At 47.5% G+C, this 18,868-nt stretch overlaps 1 protein-coding gene across 2 annotated transcripts in view; it reads left to right on the top strand.

Moving 5' to 3' along the window:
* Positions 1–4,059: 4,059 nt before the first annotated feature.
* Positions 4,060–18,868, top strand: part of SEL1L3 (SEL1L family member 3) — a gene marked incomplete at both ends in the record, with an annotated part of 96,458 nt that continues 81,649 nt past the window's right edge. The window contains 2 exons of one of the 2 annotated variants that reach the window (XM_082837924.1): positions 4,060–4,116; positions 16,528–17,098. In XM_082837924.1, coding sequence (XP_082694050.1) covers positions 4,060–4,116; positions 16,528–17,098 — 628 coding nt within the window. Of the gene's footprint in view, positions 4,117–4,764; positions 4,933–16,527; positions 17,099–18,868 lie in introns of those variants that run through there. The other variant, XM_082837923.1, reaches the window with a different exon arrangement.

The following is an 18,868-nucleotide window of genomic DNA, read 5'->3' as shown; positions in this document are numbered from 1 at the left end:
TGAAAGTCTGCCTGCCGATGCAGGGGACACGGGTTCGTGCCCCGGTCCGGGAATATCCCACATGCTGCAGAGTGACTGGGCCCGTGAGCCATGGCTGCTGAGCCTGCGCGTCCGGAGCCTGTGCTCCGCAACGGGAGAGGCCACAGCAGTAAGAGCCCGCATACCACACACACACACACAAAAACAACAACAGGAAAAACAGAGATAGAAAAGGGATGTAGGGAAGGTAAAGAATAGGTGTTATGAGAAAAACAGAAGTACTGAACATTAAGAACAGTGTGCAGTGGACTTCCCCGGCAGTCCAGTGGTTAAGACTCCACCTTCCAATGCAGGGGGCGCGGGTTCAACCCCTGGTCGAGGAATTAAGATCCCACGTGTCTCGCGGTGTGGCCATAAATTTAAAAAACAGCAACAACAACAGCAACAACAAAATAAAAAAAAAACCAAAACGGTGTGCAGGATTTAGCTGAATCTTGAAGGTCACCCTTGGCAGAAAAAAAAGCCATGGTCTTCCAATCAGAATGGGAGTATGTTGCCTTCTATTTTTGTTTTCTTCTCTTCTATTTTGATGTAAAAGGCAAATGTTGCAGTTCAGTCTATATTCTGAATATCAGAAATTGCAGGAAGGAAGTTGGGGATGGAAGAGAGGAGAGGCTGCAGGGTTCCAGAGACCCCTGATTGTGGGGAAAAACTGTTCTTTTGGAAAAAGATCGGGGGAAGAGTAATGAATAAGAAAGGAAAAGGAGGAAGGAAGATAAAAAGGGACAGGAAAGGGAGGATGGAAGAAAAATTGAAAGAGGAAGATGAGGGGTTCAATTTTATTTAGTGAATTTGTCTAGGAACTTTCTATACAAGGCATGAAGGCATTACACAGAGCTGATTAAGAAACCACCCGTTTGCAAGGAGCTTATAGTCTATCTGAGGAGGAGAACTGGCCAGCAAACCAGCTACAAAATAAATAAAGCAGGATTAAATGGCTACAGGCAATGCTTGGTGGGACAGAGAGAAACGACCAATTGAGTTTTTCTTTTTCATATGTATATAGTTCTATTTAGTGGCTTTTTAAAATTGAAGTATAGTTGATTGACAGTATTGTGTTCGTTATTTTTTTTTTCAGATTATTTTCCGTTAAAGATTATCACAAGATATTGAAGTTTGTAATTGAGGTCATGAGGGGAGCTCCCTGGAGCTGGGGGCCCTAGGTTTGTGCAGGGCCTCCTGCAGGGCCTCCCCGCCACCTCTGTAACCCCTAGGTCAGCTCTCTCTGTAAGAGCAGATCTCTTGACCCTACACATCCTTAATATTTAGAAATGTGGTCTCCAAGCGCCCAGCAAAGGGCCGCACTGATCTGAAGGTAAGTTGCTACTCGTCCACAGCAAAATAAGACCAAGACAAGTTAGGAGTTTTTCACAAGCAAATGATATTCAATTTAAAGGACTGTCTTTTATTATGATATTAGGTCTTTCCCAACTTTTTGCTGGTAAAAATGCCCTGTCTTTTTAATGAAATAATGTTGATAGAAGATCGTGTATTGGGGGGTTGTTTTTCGTTGGTTGGTTTGGCTTCAATATTTTTACTTGGCAAGTTAATAGTTGGCCAACTGCATTGGTCCCTGAGATTTTTCTGATCTCTAACCATTGCAGAGTCTGAGAACTACTGGATGTTATTCAGCGCCCAGCCAGGCAGGCAGACTCTCCCCAGCCCCTTTCCCTCCAGGTCCTGGATGCTCATCCACGGAGCTTGGATAAGCGAGGCTGCCATCCTCCTTCCAGACTCCGTTGCCTTTGTCCTTCCCCGTGTTCAGGTGTGGCTGTCATTTACCTTCCACTGTCTCTGTAGAGGGCACGTGATGAACTGACATACTTCAGCAGTAATGAGCAATACCAGATTAATACACTCTCCCCAGGGGCCTTCACATTTCAGTGGACTATTAAAACTTAATTCAAACCGATGAATTGTCATAGTGGAATTTTAAGCCCTTCCACAGGACAATGGAAAAGGGGGCTGTTTTGAAATAAAAAAGGTCCTCTGAAATCAGACCACAACCTTCAAATTACCGACACAAACATCTAGAGAGAAGGCAAGGGCAATAACGGATTCTGTCTTCTGGATAAAAATTTCACACTCCACTGTGAGTAGAAATTCTGACCTTCTCTTCCTCTACCCCTCTGCAATACAGAATTAGTCAATCCCATCACCCCCTGCCCTGGGCCACAGAGCAAGGTGAAAGTCACTTTTAAAGGATGGAATTGTGTTTTGGTGAGTTTTCTGCATGACCGATGCTCCTTAGGATTCCCAGGGCCTGGGGTGGTGTCAGACACACGGTAGGAACACAGTAGAAGATGAATAAGTGAGACGTTGGCTATACCAGGTTAAAAACAGCCCAGGCCCCTAGTGGTACCTCCACATTGACTATAGTTAGGTAAATTCAAACCCTTAAAGTTCACAGGCTTGAAAACTCCAATTCCATAAATCCTGAATATCAACAACCTGAGGGACTCAGTTCTCTGAAGACCAGGCCAAACCGGGTGCAGTGAAGGAGGAGAGAAAATCCAGAGGAAGGCCCAGGAAGACAGGTGGAAACCCCAGAAACACTGTGAAGTCCTGTTCTCCTGAACTGGAACAGTTTTCCTTTCACACACGTTAAAAAGTCTAGTCTACCATACTGATAGAAAAAATATGGACACGATCTAGGACAAAGCCACCCGATCTTTTATCCCCTTGGACACTCAGTAGAATAAATGGAATGGTTTTCTATATCACACAGGAGAATTTTAAGAGCGTCGGGTCTGTGGAAGTGGGACAAGGCATTGTCAAAGAAACCCTCAAATTCTTTAATGTGGTGGCCTGTGGATGAGAGAGGAGCAGAGTGACCCTTTCTTATCAGCCAGTGGCTCTGGAAATGGGGTCTCTGGGTTGGCGGCAGCATCACCTCCCAGCTTGTTAGCAAGGCAGCTTCTCAAGCCCCCCCAGGACCAACTGAAGCTGCAGTTCTAGCCCAGCAACGTGTGTTTTAACACGCCCTCCTGGTGACGGGGATGCACGCTGAAGTTGGAGAACAGTTGACATAAGTCATGACTTTGCAGTAAGTGACTTGGAGCCAGGAGCCTGACCCAGGGCCACGGTCCTTAGGTGACCTAGAAAAAGTAAGAGATGACTCAGCTGAGGTGCTGAGTGTGGCCAGGGCTGTACTGAGATGGCTGAGGGCATATCCAGGCACGGGCGATTCCAAAGCTGTTCTAACCCCACCCTGGGCATCCTATCTTCACCACCAGCCTCTCCTGACGCCTGTCGGGACTTGACCTGCTATGGTGACACCTCCACTGGGAAAGGGCTGTATCCTCTCAGACTCCCAATCTTTTATTAGTCCCAATCCGCACAAATCCACCATTGCCAAAGGGAAGCTTCTGAGAACTTTCGAAGGTGGGTTAACTGGTTCAGAGCAGCCGCGGACCCAAGCAATTACCGGAGTCGCTAGACACAGCCGCTGTCTCTCTAGAGCGCCAGGGCTGGCGCGGGCTGGGGATCCCTCTGTCCAGCCGGGCCCCTCGGCCTGGCAGCAGAATTTGGGTCGCCGAGCAGACAGTTCCAACCTGTGTCCCCAAGGCCGAGGATGTGCCTGAGTTTTTTTTTTTTTTTTTTAAAGCTGTTTGTACACTTCAAGAGCCTCACGCCTTTCACTTGGGGCTTGAGCACAACTGAATTGGCCTAATTAATTCATTTTCTTTTCGGTCCAAAGTGGAAGCCGGGGCACAGGGATGCAAATCAAATACAAACGCGATTTGGGCGCCGATACTCTGGACAATTAAAACAAAGAGCTCGGCGGCAGTGGCGCCGGCCCGGCACAAAACCCTCGGGAAGCATCCAGAACGTGCAGCGAACCAGCCGGCAGGGTGCGGCGCACCTCGGGCTAAAACGGTGCCCGCAGGGAGGAGGCCCCGCGCCTGCAGGTGGACAGGTGGAGGTTGGTAGGGGTCAAAATCCACCCTTAAAGACTGGAAGCTGGGCCACTGCGTGGCGCGACTCCACGGGGGCACACTCGCACTGTGCCCGACGGGAATGGCGCCCTTGCCAAAAAAGCAACCAAACAAAAACCCATTGCACGGGCGGGAACTAGGCTGCAGGACCCGCCAAAGGAGTGGGTGGGAGAGAGAGGATGCGCAAGAGAGGAATAGAATGAGAAGAGGAGGGAGTGGAGAGAGGAAACGGATTGAGAGTGAAGGAAGCAAGTGAAAAAAGAAAAAAGAGGGTTAGGAAGAGAGGTGAGAGAGAATTGTAGAGAAGGAAAAAAGGGAAGCGGAGGGCGGGGAGAGGGATCGCGGAGAGAAAGAGCGCGGAAGGGGGGTGGGGAAGGAGAAGGAAAGGAAAGAAAGGGAAAGGGGGTCTGGCCGGGAGCGCGGGGGGGGGCGGTGGCCAGGGGGCGGGGCCCGGGTCAGTCCCCACCTGCGTGGGCGCCTGCTGCCGGCCGGGGTGGAAGCCTGGGGGCCGGAGGGAGCGGCCGGGAGGCGGGCTGGGCCGGGAGCGGAGGGGAGGGAGGGGACGGGGACTGGGAGGCTGGGAGGAGCTGGCGCTCGGCTGGGGCTGCGGGGGCGGCGACGGCGGGAGCGGTAGTGGAGGCGGCGGCGGCGGCGGCGGCGGCGGCGGCAGGTGGCCCCGCGCGCAGCGGCCGGCCCGGCCGGGGGCGGGCGGGAAGGTGGCGCCTCGGGCGGGGGCCGGTCCCTGCACCAGGTGACCTGTTCCGGCCCGGATCCGGGCGGCCTCGCCATGAAGCGGCGCGGCGCGGGGCTCGAGTGGCCACGGCGGCAGCAGCAGCAACAACCCCTGCCGCTCGCGGCCGGCCCCCGGGCCGCAGCCATGGCCCCCCCGAGTGGCGGCGTCCCCCCGGGCCTCGGCGGGCGCCCTGCCTGCGCGCTGCTTCTGCTCTGCTACCTGGTGAGCGCCGGACCCTGCCCGGGTCCTCCCCTCTGCGCGGGGCCCCGGGGACGCGGGTGGGGGCGGCTGGGGACCTCTACCTCGCGGGCGGGTGCGGCACGGCTAGTTTTGTCTCTTCCTCGCCGCCGCACCCTTGGCGCTCCCGGCACCTGGGACGGGTACCCGGGGCGCGGAGAGCGGTGCGTGGACCCGGGGCGCGGAGAGCGGTGCGTGGACCGGGTCTCCCTCCGAGACCCGTTCCAGACCCGGGTCAGGTTCCCTTCGACACCCAGTCCTGTTCCCCACTCCACCTGGGAGCCTCGCCACCCCGCGTTTCCTCCCTCCCCGCTGCGCACGGCTCTCCAGCTCCCTCCCTGCCGGTCCTGGGCGTCCCTCACAATCTTCTCGAGGTTCCTTTCCTTCCCTTGCCCAACTTCGCCTCTTTCTCTCTGCGAATGCCACCCGCCTCGCCCCTCCTCTTAGTTTCCACCCGGTCCTCATGGCCCGGACCGTTTTGTGCGGACGCACCCGGCGATGAACCTCGTATTTCCAGCACTCTTCAACTCCTCCATGGTCACTCCAGCCAAGTTGCGGCTGCCAGCAAGAAATCTAGTTCTTTGTAACACGCTTACCGCCAGAGTGGGGACTTTAGCTGCGTCTTGAACATTGTCATTTCAGAGAACACGTTTGGCTCATGCGTGTCCGTTTACAATTTGCACACTTCCTGGCTTTTGTTTTAGTCATCAACTAAATGGCAGTAATCTGTTTTTCAAAACCAACTCATTTAAAATACCAGAGTAATTTAGACCCTCGGAACAAGGTGGGGGAATATTCCCCAATTCCTTTGCCGGCTTGCTCTCTTCTGCTTTGAATTCTCCTAAACAACAGTAAATTTACAGGAGGTGACACCATTTCTGTCCAGCCTACCTTATGTTCCAGGATCCTGCAGAAACCTTGGGTTATCTCGCCATATATTACTGTAAATAAATGAAATGGAAAATGCTGAATCATGAAACTGATGTAATAGGAAATTCACAGAATGCTGAAAAAGAAAAGAAAAGAAAAAAAATTGAGTAGTGTCATTGTCCAGAATTCTTTTCATTTATGTGGCATTGCCATTATTTGGAGACTTTCTTCTTGGCGGCAAAAAACTGCTTAGGAGACATTGGCAGGATTTAGAATTTGATTCCAAAGGAAGTTGCCGCTCAGCCCAAGTTTCTTTTGATACCCTTTACTTGTTGAATGTTTCATTTCTTGAAGCAAGAGGATGTAAAAATGCAAATTGTAATTCTGCCTCTTCATCTACCTGTTGAGCAATCCATGCTTTTCCTCATATTGTAAAATAAGCCAGTACCATATTTTGTGGTTGGCTTTAGTTCATATTTTTATAAGGAGTTGTCAGTTAACATGAATGGTTTTTTTCACCCAGGAGATATTATTATTTAACATTTATGCCACAGGGTTACAGCACACAGGCTCATAAATAAAACTGCCATAACAGATGACAGGGTTGCAGTTTAAACAGATGAGTCGCATCCACAATGCACTGGTTACCCACAGAGGCAGAAATGAGGTAGTAGAGCAGTGTGTGAAACAATGTACAAGTGGTCAGGAAAGTTCCATGTGGAAATACCAAGACCTGGCAAGCAGAGCCCGCTTCTTGACTGTTACAAGAAATCAGAGAAACAAGAGCAATAAAGGCCGAAGTCGTCCACAGGAGCAAAGACAGATGATGGAGCAAGTATAAAAGTGCTGTATGGGGCTTCCCTGGTGGCGCAGTGGTTAAAAATCCGCCTGCCCATGCAGGGAACGCAGATTTGAGCCCTAGTCCGGGAGGATCCCACATGCCGCGGAGCAACTGGGCCGGTGAGCCACAGCTGCTGAGCCTGCGCTCTAGAGCCCACGTGCCACAACTACTGAAGCCCGCGCGCCTAGAGCCCATGCTCCGCAACAAGAGAAGCCACCGCAATGAGAAGCCCGCGCACCGCAGCGAAAAGTAGCTCCCGCTCACCGCAACTGGAGAAAGCCTGCGCGCAGCAATGAGGACCCAACGCAGTCAAAAGTAAACTAAATAAAATTAAAAAAAATAAATTTATAACATTTCTGTATGGACCAAGGGGGATTTGAGACAACAGATCACAGAGAGGAGAAAAATGATGCTATGGACAGACTATGGTGAGTTAGTGAAGTGGTGAGGTAGGGCTCCAAAAAGAGAGATTATAGAAAATACTGTAATGTGGAAAATAACTAGAGCATGGATGAATGTCTTGGCAGACAAGGAAGGGATGGATTTTAGAACTACCATGGAGAGGGAAATGTCAGTGCTTCCTGAGTATGTGTGTTTCCTTCAGTTGGGCTTCGGATATGCTACTGTTAAAAAAAAAAACTTGAATAAACAAGAAAACCATTTTTCAACTGAATGAGAAAGTTTTGCAAAACCCAGGGAAGCAAAAGTGTGACTTGGAAGGTGGGCTTCACCCTTTGTTCTAAAGGTCTAGCCATTGGTAGGGATTTTGCTCGAGAGGTATGTGCTACCAGAGAAACTGCTGAAAGGTAAGCCTTCTTGACCTTGGAGAAATTCAGCTGCAAATTGGGGAAAATGTAAAACAGCTGCATGAACACATGAAAAACATAAACTACTGAGAAAAATGCATGAGTGTGTGTCTTGTACATCAAGGAATACTTCCTAGAGAAAGTGCTTGGTCAGGGCAGGGGGGTGGACAGGTGGAGGGTGGAAGTTGAGCAGAATAGCTAAGCAGGACCTCAGGAATAGGTAGACACTAGAGGAAGAAAGCTATCCCATAATTTGGAAACCTAAATAATAATAGTAGTAGTAGTAATAATAGTTTGCATTGTGCTAGGTTATTTATATGCATTATCCAATATTAATCTTAACAATAACCTTGTGAGGTAGGAGCTAGTATGATCCCCATTCAGATGAGTTAACTGAGGCTCAGAGAGGTTAAGTTAGTTGTACTAGGCCACACAGGTAGTCCAGGTTTGAAACCCAAGTCTATCTCCTTCCAGAGCCCCAGTTCTAGCCATTCATTGCCTTCTGGATTTTGCTGCTTGTAATCCGTTCCCCTTATGCATAGATGTAGGGGCCATTAGCAAAGTTCTCAAAATTAGCAGCTTCTGTGAAAGTGACCAGGATGTGAGGTCATGTCTAAAGTAGCCTAAAATATACAAAGCAGGAAGCCCAGGCCACAGAGTAGAAGCAGGATGTTAAAGAGGGGAAAAAAAAAAGTAAAGCCAGAAGATATTTGCCATCACAATGGAGAGGCAAAGGATGGGGTCCTTGTATAATCCAGAGGCAGCTGGCAGAGTTTAGCACTTGAGTTTGTATGAACATGTGTCCAAGAGTATAGCCAAGTGTGCCTTGGAATGTATTACAAAGACAAATTGTCTGTGATTTGGGGACTGACTCCTGTTTTGTGTTATCCCTACCTATTTGCTGGTTCGCAAGGGCTGGAGGTTGAGAGAGGCCTTCTAGACAGATGCCTTCAAGCCCCTGCCACCCTGATGGAGAACAAGGTCCTGAGGTGATGAGCACATTCCTTCTCCATTGGCTGGGACAGAATAACCTTCAGTAGCAGCCCAAGAACAGTACTGTGACTGTAGCTAGGATACTGCCAAATCATGAATAATTGTGATGAGGTCTGAAAGATAAGTCACAGAACGATGCCAAGCAGATTTCTGAAAAGATGATCCCTGGTTCCAGCAGCTGCCCCCCAAATTCTGAGGTCACCAAAGGTCAAGATGCAGAGAGCCTCCTCAGAGAGGATGGCGCCTTGAAAGCAAAAGGTCACGGAAACTGCTTCCACTGAGGTTACGGGTGCTGACTGGTGGGGTCCATGATGGTCTTTCTTTGCCTCAGAGACCCCCTAGCCATTCTCGTCCATCATTAACTCTTACCTTCCACCAGACTTGGCTAGAACAGCCTGAGCCTGCCCAGCCCCATTTGTGACAATGGCACTTGGAGAAGGCAATTCTGTCTCTTTGGAACTCTGGTCTCGAAGTATAATTTTTTCCTAAAATGAGAAAACAAATCTCACAATGGCTGGTATTGGTGTCAGCTGTAGAGCTGAAATATTCCGAGTGGACGTTTGCACTTGTGAGACAACCAGAAGACAAAGAAACAAGAGGGCGTTAGCGGCACAGATGTATGTGGGGCTCATTGGCAGGCGGTGGCTGTGACAGAGTCTTGTACAGAATTCTCTGTAAGCGACCACAGACCATCAGTTATCCCTCCAGCAGTGTTCATTAACTCCTTGCTTTGTGTAACACAGGACCTAGGAACTTCAAAACGAGGTATAGAGACCTTCAATTATCCAGTTTGTGCAAGAATGATTATGGATATTTGAAATACAGAGACCCATCCTCTAACTTCACATCAGCCCATAGCTCCCACATTCATTCCAACCAGAGTCCCTAAAATCTCCCAACTGGCGGTGTTTGCCTCTTGCCTTCTCTTCTTTCCAGCTGCCTGTTGGCAAAAGTGTGGGAGCCACCAACTGGCTGAACGGAGCAGCTGGAGGGCAGGTAGAAGAGAAGGCATAAAGAGGCCAGGCAATTCACGGAGAAGTTGGGTAGCCGAGTAGACCATAAATAGCCTGAAGGGAACTCAGTGACCCTGTTTATTGGCTCATCCCATTCCCCGGAGGAAGGAACGGAGGGGGCACGAGGGCGTGCGGCATGTGAGGAATTGCCGAGGAGCTTCTGCTTTGGTGCTTGTCGTTTGCCTCCCAGCCTCACCCGAAGAAGGGCTGAACCAAGCTGGGGAGTCGGTTCAGTGCAGCGTGTGTGTTTGTAAGATCACATCTACCCTCCCCAGACGTAATGCATGGTGATCTGATGTGATTTTAGCCCCTCACCCCACACTGTCAAGACGGGAGTGAGCAAAGTCCCAAGATTCCCCCACCGGTAACCAGAAGGTGGTGACGGGTGTAGAAGTGGATGAGTTGAGGGCATCATTTTGGGTGTTTCTGGAAGGCAGCAGGCACACCATCGCCAGCTTTGGAGTCAGCAGCTATGGGTTTGAATTTTGGTTCTGCTTTTTAGTAGCTGGGTGATCTTGCGCAAGTTACTCACCCTCTCTGAATCCATTTCATTTCCTCAGCCGTTAACTGGAATGCTGTGTCCCTCAGAGAGCTGTTGTGAGGTTAGAGGGGAGAAGTTCTATGAAATTCATTGTGAGAGGATGAGGTTAGAAGTGAATGAGAAGACTTACTGCGTTTGTCCCCGTGCCTAGCACATAGTAGGTACTCAATGAAATTAAACGGCACCAAACTTGGTTACCCTCTTATAATTTGTGTTAGCAAGAAATAGCATATCAAACAGTATTAAAAGGGGGAGAGGATCCAACACAGCAAGGAGTGTTGATCACTATTGCAATGGTGTTTCTCTAGCCAGCTCTCAGGTTTGGGAAGGCACACGGGTTGGCTGGGAAATGTTTCCCAAGGCTCATCTTGACCTCGAAGTCCATATTGATGTCATCGCTCATTCTGCTTAATTGCATGCTTTGTTGACATAAACAGAATTTTTGCTTATTTCTAGTTGGCAGAAATCGGAAACGTAGGCCTCTTAAGCCAAGACCTTTTGACCTGTGGAAAGTTTGATCCGGTTCGGAGAGAGGGTGCTCAAAAGGCAAGGTTTTCTTAGGTGACTGTGGGGCAGAATGGACAAGGATGAGAAAAATAGCCAATTATTGTTTGCAATCAGACATACCCACACGCACATGTAAGTGTAAATGGACCTCCCGTAGAGAGACAAGTGACGTGAGTTAAGATTTTCTAATGTCTCTGTTTCCTTAAATAATAAGTGGATCATATAGAGAAAAGAGCCAAGTTTTCTCACGTCTTTGGAACAAGGGAAGGTTATTTGAAGAGCGTTTCCTCTTACTGATTTTTAAAGGAATGAGATGGACTCATCCTAAAAAAAAGTTCAGGTGGTTTTGATAGATTATTTTTTCCATCCAGAAGATACATTAAGTTCATCTGTTTCTTGATTCCCAGGCTGAACGGAATGCATTTAGAGTTCCAATTTGGGGTCTTGTATCAGGAACACACATGAAATGACCCATCTCTGTCTTTTTTTTTAAAAAATGACAAAATATACACAATTACACAAAGACAAAGGACTCTGTTTTGTGACTGTGTGGGATGTTGTCAAATTTGACTTTGATTAGGGCTTCATTCTGGTATAAACAGATGTTTGAGGGCTCAGGCATCTTTCAGAGCCCAGCTCCATTGTGTGCGGAGCAGATCAGCAGCTTCCGAGGTGAAACATCTATGTGGTTGCCTAAATGGCATAATTGGAGGGGCACAGAGGTGCCCTTTACACCGCAACTATCTCGCTTACAGCTGCAGTACATCTGGCCTTTGTTTTTAAGGCATTATCTCCACCAGGCTGGCCTGGAAACGCACATATGTGACATTACCACCGTGTTTTTCATTATCACATTAACACGGGTGAACTCGCCAGATGAGCATGAGTCCAACGGGGTGGAGGGGCAGGAAATTTAAAAGTTTTAATTTATATTTTTTAGTGTGGGGAAATGGAAGAGTTCTAGAATGTAGGGCAGTTGTCTGAAAGGGAGAAGTCCACCCTAAAGGGACAAGGTGGGTGCGAGTGCCACCTTCTCTGACCTCACAGTCCCCCGGGTCAACTCTGACCCCCAGGGGCCCAGTGAAATGTTCTTTGGAAGGAGATTAATGAGGCTGGGAAAAACAGAGGAGTGCCAACCCCCATCCCCCCACCCGCCCCAAAGAACTTGTGAATGTCAGGAGAGTTTGGTGGCGACTCAAGATTGGATCGAGTGCTTTGGTCTATATGCAGGTGTCCCCAGCGCTATGGGGCAGTTGATCTGAGTTGGGCCACCGAGGCACCTGGCAGAAATGCCCACGCCTGGTACTTATTTCAGCAAAAAACCCTTAGCCAAACTCTACAATGTGCCGAGCTCTATTTTACAAGCCAGGGACGTAACAATGAACAAGACATGGACTCTGACTTTATAATTTCTAAACAAAGGAACGTTTGGGTAATTTTTAGCTTATGTTAATGCAACCTGGCATGTGAAAATACCTATGAAGGTTGGACACGTGTCATGCCCGTAGCTGAAACTCTTCAAGTTAATTGCTTTATTTTCCTGACAGGAAATAGCTCATAACACACACATAACTTGAGCCAGGAAATCAGCTTCAGCTTAATCAATATTTAGAATGTGATGTGTCTCTAATCGGTGTTGGTTTTGTACATAACAGAGGTAGCCACGACTCATGGCGTAGCAGCTGCCCGCTGGGTCTGCTCCAACCCACGAGATGCCAGCTTCCTATGTTTCATAGGTGCCCACGAGAAGGAAGATTGCAAAACCTTCCTGAGGGATTTAGACCATGCTCCTCAAATCACATACAGTAACTCTGAGGTCCTCTTTGGGGCTGGCATACCCCCATCATATTAAGAACATCACCCTGTCCCTGAAGTTGCTCTTCTCTTGTTCCCCAGCTGTCACTAATGTTTCTCTCACTTCTTTAAACATCTATTTCAGTCCATGAAATTCTCGTTGTTGTTGTTGTTGTTGTTTTTGGCTGCGCCAAGTGGCTTGCAGAATCTCAGTTCCCCCACCAGGGATGGAATCTGTGCTCGCTGCAGTGGAAGCGCGGAGTCTTAACCACTGGACTGCCAGGGAAGACCCGTCAGACCATGAAATTCGACCTCTTTTCCTAGCCTAGCTCCAACTTCTCATCCTACTTAGATCTTTATTGAAAGAAACATTAGCAAGGTGTCAACATACCCATGAGGGACCCTTGGCAAAATAGCAAATCAAGCCCCATCAACCACATGTATAGGAAATGATGCCTGATTGGGTTATTCATCTTATTTCTCCTATGTGATCATTCCTTTAAAAAGTATATCTTTTGTCACTCCGTGTTCTTTAAAACTGTAGCACTTTAAGTGGTCTTCTAATTCAGCTGATTATTATATGATCTCGTCATCTTTCCAAATGGCTATAATTCAAAATAATGACGAGAACACATTTTCATAAAAATGACAAAATAACTAATATCTAATAATACAAAAACTCTATCTAGAATAAAAGCTCGATAGTCTGTAACAGTGATCTGCAAACTACGGCCCCCGGGCCAATCCGGCCAGCTACATTTTTCTGTAAACAAGGTTGCACTGGACCACAGCCATGCTCACTGGCTTGTGTGTTGTCAATGTCTGCTTTCTTGATACCACACTAGATGGACATCAGCAGCTGAAAAACCCCAAATAATTACCATCTGGCCCTCTTTTACAGGAAAAGTCTCTGACCTCAGATCTAGAATAGCGCCATTGGCTAGAAATATGTGAGCCACGAATTTGGGCCACATATGCAATTTCACATTTTCTAGTAGCCTCCCTAAACAAGTAAACAGAAACAGGTAAAATTAATTTTAGTAATGCATTTTATTGAACTCACTATCTTAATCTTACCATTTCAACACGTAATCAGTATAAAAATTATTAATGAGATTTTTTAATCCTTTTTTGTGTTCAGTCTTTGAAATCCATTGTATCTTTTACCCTCACAGCACATCTCGGGTTAAGTGCTTAGCATGACTTGTGGCCACCATATCGGATAGCATACATCTAGGACCCGCCAACCTGGAATTTACTGTTACTTGAGACTCTGAAGCCAGTGAAAACAAAATGAGCTTCATATGAGTATATGGAGATTTCCTTAAAAACAGAATTTCAGGAGAAGGTGCTGGGGAGACTACACTGTCAGGTGTCCCATACCTTCTTCATTCTCATCTGTCACCACCCGTCTCCACAATGATGAGCCTGGGGTCTGGAAATCTGTGGGTCACCAAGCAAAAGTGAAACTATATTTAGCATGATGCTGTGCTTATTAACGTGGAAAAGTGGGCCGGGGCATTTTTAGCAATAAGATGTAAATGAATTAACTGCACTTTCCAATGAAATTTAAGGAAACCAGACAGCTCTGTTTAAAAGAGGTTTTCACTGGAGTTCCTAGCATCAGCAATAAAAATGTGATGAAAAAAAATTGAAGTGGGAGAACGGGGCCTGGGTGGGGTATTAAGGTATACATGAAAAGAACAAGGAAGAGTTTTTAAGTCATTCTTTGAGAAGGGACACAATGTGATATTTAATATACCACAGCATATCCTGGACTCTGTTCCCTATTGTCTCACTAAATAAGCAAATGTCTCCTTCCGGGGAGCTGAGAAAGGGAAGCCTTGGGGGCTTTTGGACTGAGGCGCGCAGGTCACCCATGGGCACCACTCTGGTCCAGCTCCCATCAGCACCGGCAGTCTCTGGCTTCGGCTAAACGCTGCTATGGGCTTAATAGCTCGATTTGAATCTTGAGGAGGCGGCCACGTCGCGGCACATCCGGCCAAATGAGTAAACCATCGCTTGTGGACAAATGCTGGCTGTATCTCTCTTCATATGAAAGCAGAATCAGCCTGGACTTCCCAGGCAGCCATGGAACGGCAAATCTTTGGTTTCATGGTGTGTGCTGTGGGGTGGAGAATGTCGGAGTGGGCATGAGGAAAAAGGAGCCAGGCTTCCGGGTCGGCCTCTGCTAAGCCCGCAGCTGCGGGATGTCGGAGAACATCCCCTCGGGGTTGCCATGTCCTTGTCTGAAAACCGGGGTGGACTGGCTTATCACCAAGGGCTTGTGACCCTCATATTCCCATGTCCTTTTGTGTCTTTATTTACAAACCTTCTGTCCTCTGGCCAAACCCGGCTGCTTGCTAGACCCCCAGGACAGCCGCCTGTCCCTCCTTTCATGTCTCTACTTAAGCTGTTCACACCACTTGCAGTGTCCTCCCTTTGCCTCTCTACCTAAAGAACTTCTCTTCATCCATCGAAGCCCAAATGAAATGCCATTTCCTCCATAAAGCCTTTCCCAGAGCCCCCGTCAGAATTACTGTCATTTGGTGCTGTGTTCCCTTAGGGTTTGCATTTAGTTTGACTGGAGTGCAGGCCATGTTCTGCCAAGTGTCTGCTCTTTGTAAACATGATTCTCTGATTCCAGACTTCGCATGTTACTCACCTTTGTCCCTCCTACAACCCTAAGCCAGAATTGAAGAAAGAGGTCCCTATTTCTTCCTTCTTTGGAGAAGACCACAGTGACCTTTTTCTTTAAACTTGTGGTTAAAATATTCATAGCATAACATTTACCACTTTAGCCATTTTTTTTTTTTTTTGCGGTACGCGGGCCTCTCACCGTTGTGGCCTCTCCCGTTGCGGAGCACAGGCTCCGGATGCGCAGGCTCAGCGGCCATGGCTCACGGGCCCAGCCGCTCTGCGGCATGTGGGATCTTCCTGGACCGGGGCACGAACCCGTGTCCCCTGCATTGGCAGGCGGACTCTAGACCACTGCGCCACCAGGGAAGCTCTCCACCTTTTAACTATTATGAATAATGCTGCTGTGAACCTGGTGTAAGTCTATGAACATATCTCTTGCAAGCCCTGCTTTCAACTTAGATATAGACCCAGAAGTGGAATTGCTGGGTCATATGACAATTCTGTGCTTAATTTTTTAGGAACTGCAGTACTGCCTTCCACAGTGGCTGCACCATTTTACATTCCCAGCAGCGATACACAAGGGTTCCAAATTTCTCTGCATCCTCTCTAACACTTGTGGTTTTCTTTTTTTAAAAAAATAGTAGCCATTCTAATTGGTGTAAATTGGTCCAAAGTAACCTTTTTGCTATTGTGTTTTGGATGTCTAAATCTCAAAGTCACATTTAGAACAGCTCTTAGCATCCATCCATCCGTGCCTCATGATCAAAACATTGCCTTAATTTCAGGACCAAACTTTCCAGATTTCTTCTGGAAGGAAAGTCCACACTGAGAGGCCTTCATCATCTAAAGAGCTAGATAACTAACACAACATTGTAAATCAACTATACTTCAATATAAAATAAAAATTAAAAAATGAAGAACTAGATAAATAAACCTGCAGCTGAAATCTCTCTTGGCACCTGTGGCACCATCCATGGTGAAAGAACCAGACAACACAGTTTGTGGTCCAAGCCTGCCTGTGTGTGATTTGGAGCAATAGAAACCTCTTGCTGGCCCATTCATCATGCATGCTTGTCCTAGCTCAGAACTTATGGAGAAAAAGCGCCCCAGCTGGCATCCCTGATATGTGTTCTCTCCGGTGCACTTTGAACTCTTCTCCCCTCCTTTGATTTGGGTGCATTTGACCACCATTTGAAGTCAGGACAATAGTTTGGAAATGTCTGGAGCTGGATTGCCTCTTTTTCACTTTAAGGCACGTTCACTGCTCCTGGATTTGTTGTGAACTAGCTCCATCATTTGGAAACCAACTCTGGAATGTTTGCCACGTAGATTTGAAAGTCCCATCTTGATGAGCAGATGCTACTGAGTCTGGAGAGAGAGTTTAATGTGGCCTAATCTTCATTTGTGTGTGTGTTGGTTTTTCTCCAATTATTCGGTAGTGCTTTCGACATCTTTTATCTTCCACTTTCATTGCATTATGTAAATGGATATTTTTTTCTTCCAGGAAAACAATGATTCACGTATCTGTTAATATGATCATTTTTAAGCTTTCTCTATCTTTTTTTTTCTTTTCAGAATTTTGTACCATCTTTGGGTAGGCAGACTTCCCTGACGACGTCGGTGATACCCAGAGCTGAGCAGAGCGTGGCTTACGAAGACTTTATTTATTTCACTGTCTTTGAAGGAAATGTTCGCAATGTTTCTGAAGTCTCGGTGGAGTACTTATGCTCTCAGCCTTGTGTTGTCAATTTGGAAGCAGTGGTTTCATCTGAGTTCAGAAGTAGCATTCCCGTGTACAAAAAAAGGTGGAAGAATGAGAAACATCTTCACACCAGCAGGACACAAATAGTACATGTGAAATTTCCAAGCATCATGGTTTATAGAGATGATTATTTCATCAGACACTCCATTTCGGTATCTGTGGTGATACTACGCGCCTGGATTACTCACCGATATAGCGGTGGAGACTTGAATGTTAAATGGGAGGAAAACTTGCTACATGCTGTAGCGAAGAATTATACCCTGCTGAAGACCATCCCACCTTTTGAACGCCCTTTCAAAGATCATCAGGTGTGCCTTGAGTGGAACATGGGTTATATTTGGAACCTTCGAGCAAACAAGATTCCCCAGTGTCCTCTCGAGAATGGTAGGTCGTTTGCCTTGCTAGGAACCTAATTCTCATTTTTTTTTCAGACAGCTTGGCTCATAAGAGGAGGGCAGGGGAAAATTCTTGTATTAGTGGTGGGGGACAAAGCAAATGGAATCTGTAATTTTGGACTTTGGGGACAAAAGAGGAAAAGTGAAAAGGTGTTGAGAAGAGACAGAGGAACAGAGAATAGGATTGAACAGGGAGTTGAGAGAGGGACAAAGAGCCATGGAAGGGGTGCCTTGAGAGGCTTGGACCTGCTTTACGTTGGAGAGGAGCTTTAGTGCCACTGAAACGAGGATGAGGAGAATCTTCCTCCCCGTCTCCCTCAAAAATCCCACATGTGTCAGTTTTTGTGCAGCATTGGCTTTTCAGCCAAGCCTACCCGGGTTCAACTCCTGGCTCTGCCGCTTTCTGCCAGTGTAACTTGCAGAGTCTCAGTTTTCTCATCTGTAAAATGGGGGTAATAAATAACAATTCCCTCAGGGCAGTATTGTGAGAATTCAATGAAATGTGCTCAGCACAGTAATCAGCACTCAGTAAAAATTAGTAGCCATAGTGATGCTAGAATGCAAACTCTGTATTTTATCCTAAACGTCACAGGGTCACAGCCACTGACGGATCAATAGAGGAGGCTCCCGTGCCCTTTCTCGGCCTCTTTGAAGCACTGGGGTTGGAGTTCTCAGGCTGCGTGCTTTTAGAAGAAGGGGCTGAAGTTCTCTCCATTGTTGCACGGGTACCTTGCTGTATGGAAGCTGAGCGCCTGCCAGCTCCTCTCCATATCCTGCAACGGGAAGCTTATGCAGCCATGCTCCCAGGCACCCGCCTGGAGTCGGGCAGTGTTTCCTAAAGTGGGAGCCTAAGACCACCTGCAACAGAATCACCAGGGCTCTTGTTGCAAATGCAGATTTCTGGTCCTCATCTATTTCCTGCTAAGCCAGGATCTGTGGGCGAAGGGCCCTAGAATCCACATTTTAAATACATTCCCATGACTCTGATGCACCTTAAAGCTTGAGAACCTCTAGAGCAGGGATAGAGCTGGTGGGACTTTGAGTTGCAGAGGCTGGACCCCCAGGCAGGCTTGGTGGGTGGAGGAAATCCACAGGCCTGTGACAGCAGACCCAGGGACATGCCTGACACCTCTTAGTCTCCAAGAGGAATGGTTTGGAGCAAGGTGACTTCAGGACACAGTGAGAACACTGGCAGTGAGCATTTCCTGGGGCTACCCCCAAACACCCCTGCATATAATGAAAACCGAAAGGGCCAGAGCCCACTTGCTGTAGAACCAACACATTTGGCATTAAAAAAAACAAAACAAAACAAAACAAAACCTCTTTATTTTGAAATAATTAGAGATTTGTAAGAAGTTGTAAAAATGGGAGAGAGTCCCCTGTATCCTTCCCCCAGCTGCCCCTAATTGTGACATCTTCCATAACTACAGTACAATGTCAAAACCAGGAAACTGACGTTGATCTAATACTCTTAACTAGACTGCAGACCTTACTCAGCTTACCCTGGTTTTTACGTGCATTTTTGTGTGTGCGTAGTTCTAGACAATTTCATCCTACATTTTATGTTAATAGCCCTCTTCTGTGTCTGGCTTATGTTTGTGCAGTGCTTTAAATACAGAAATATCTAGAAGAAGAAGACAAATTCCCTTTCTGTGTGTGTGTCTGCACATTGGGGGTAGGGTGGGGTGGGCAGTTAAGCCTCTGAAATCGTCGAGCTGCATGCGTTTTGATGATCCGTGTGCCTCCCTCTTGCAGGCAG

The sequence above is a fragment of the Leucopleurus acutus genome (genome assembly GCF_964270905.1).
Source record: "Leucopleurus acutus genome assembly, chromosome: 4".
Taxonomy (NCBI): domain Eukaryota; kingdom Metazoa; phylum Chordata; class Mammalia; order Artiodactyla; family Delphinidae; genus Leucopleurus; species Leucopleurus acutus.
This window is presented reverse-complemented; position numbering and strand designations above follow the sequence as displayed.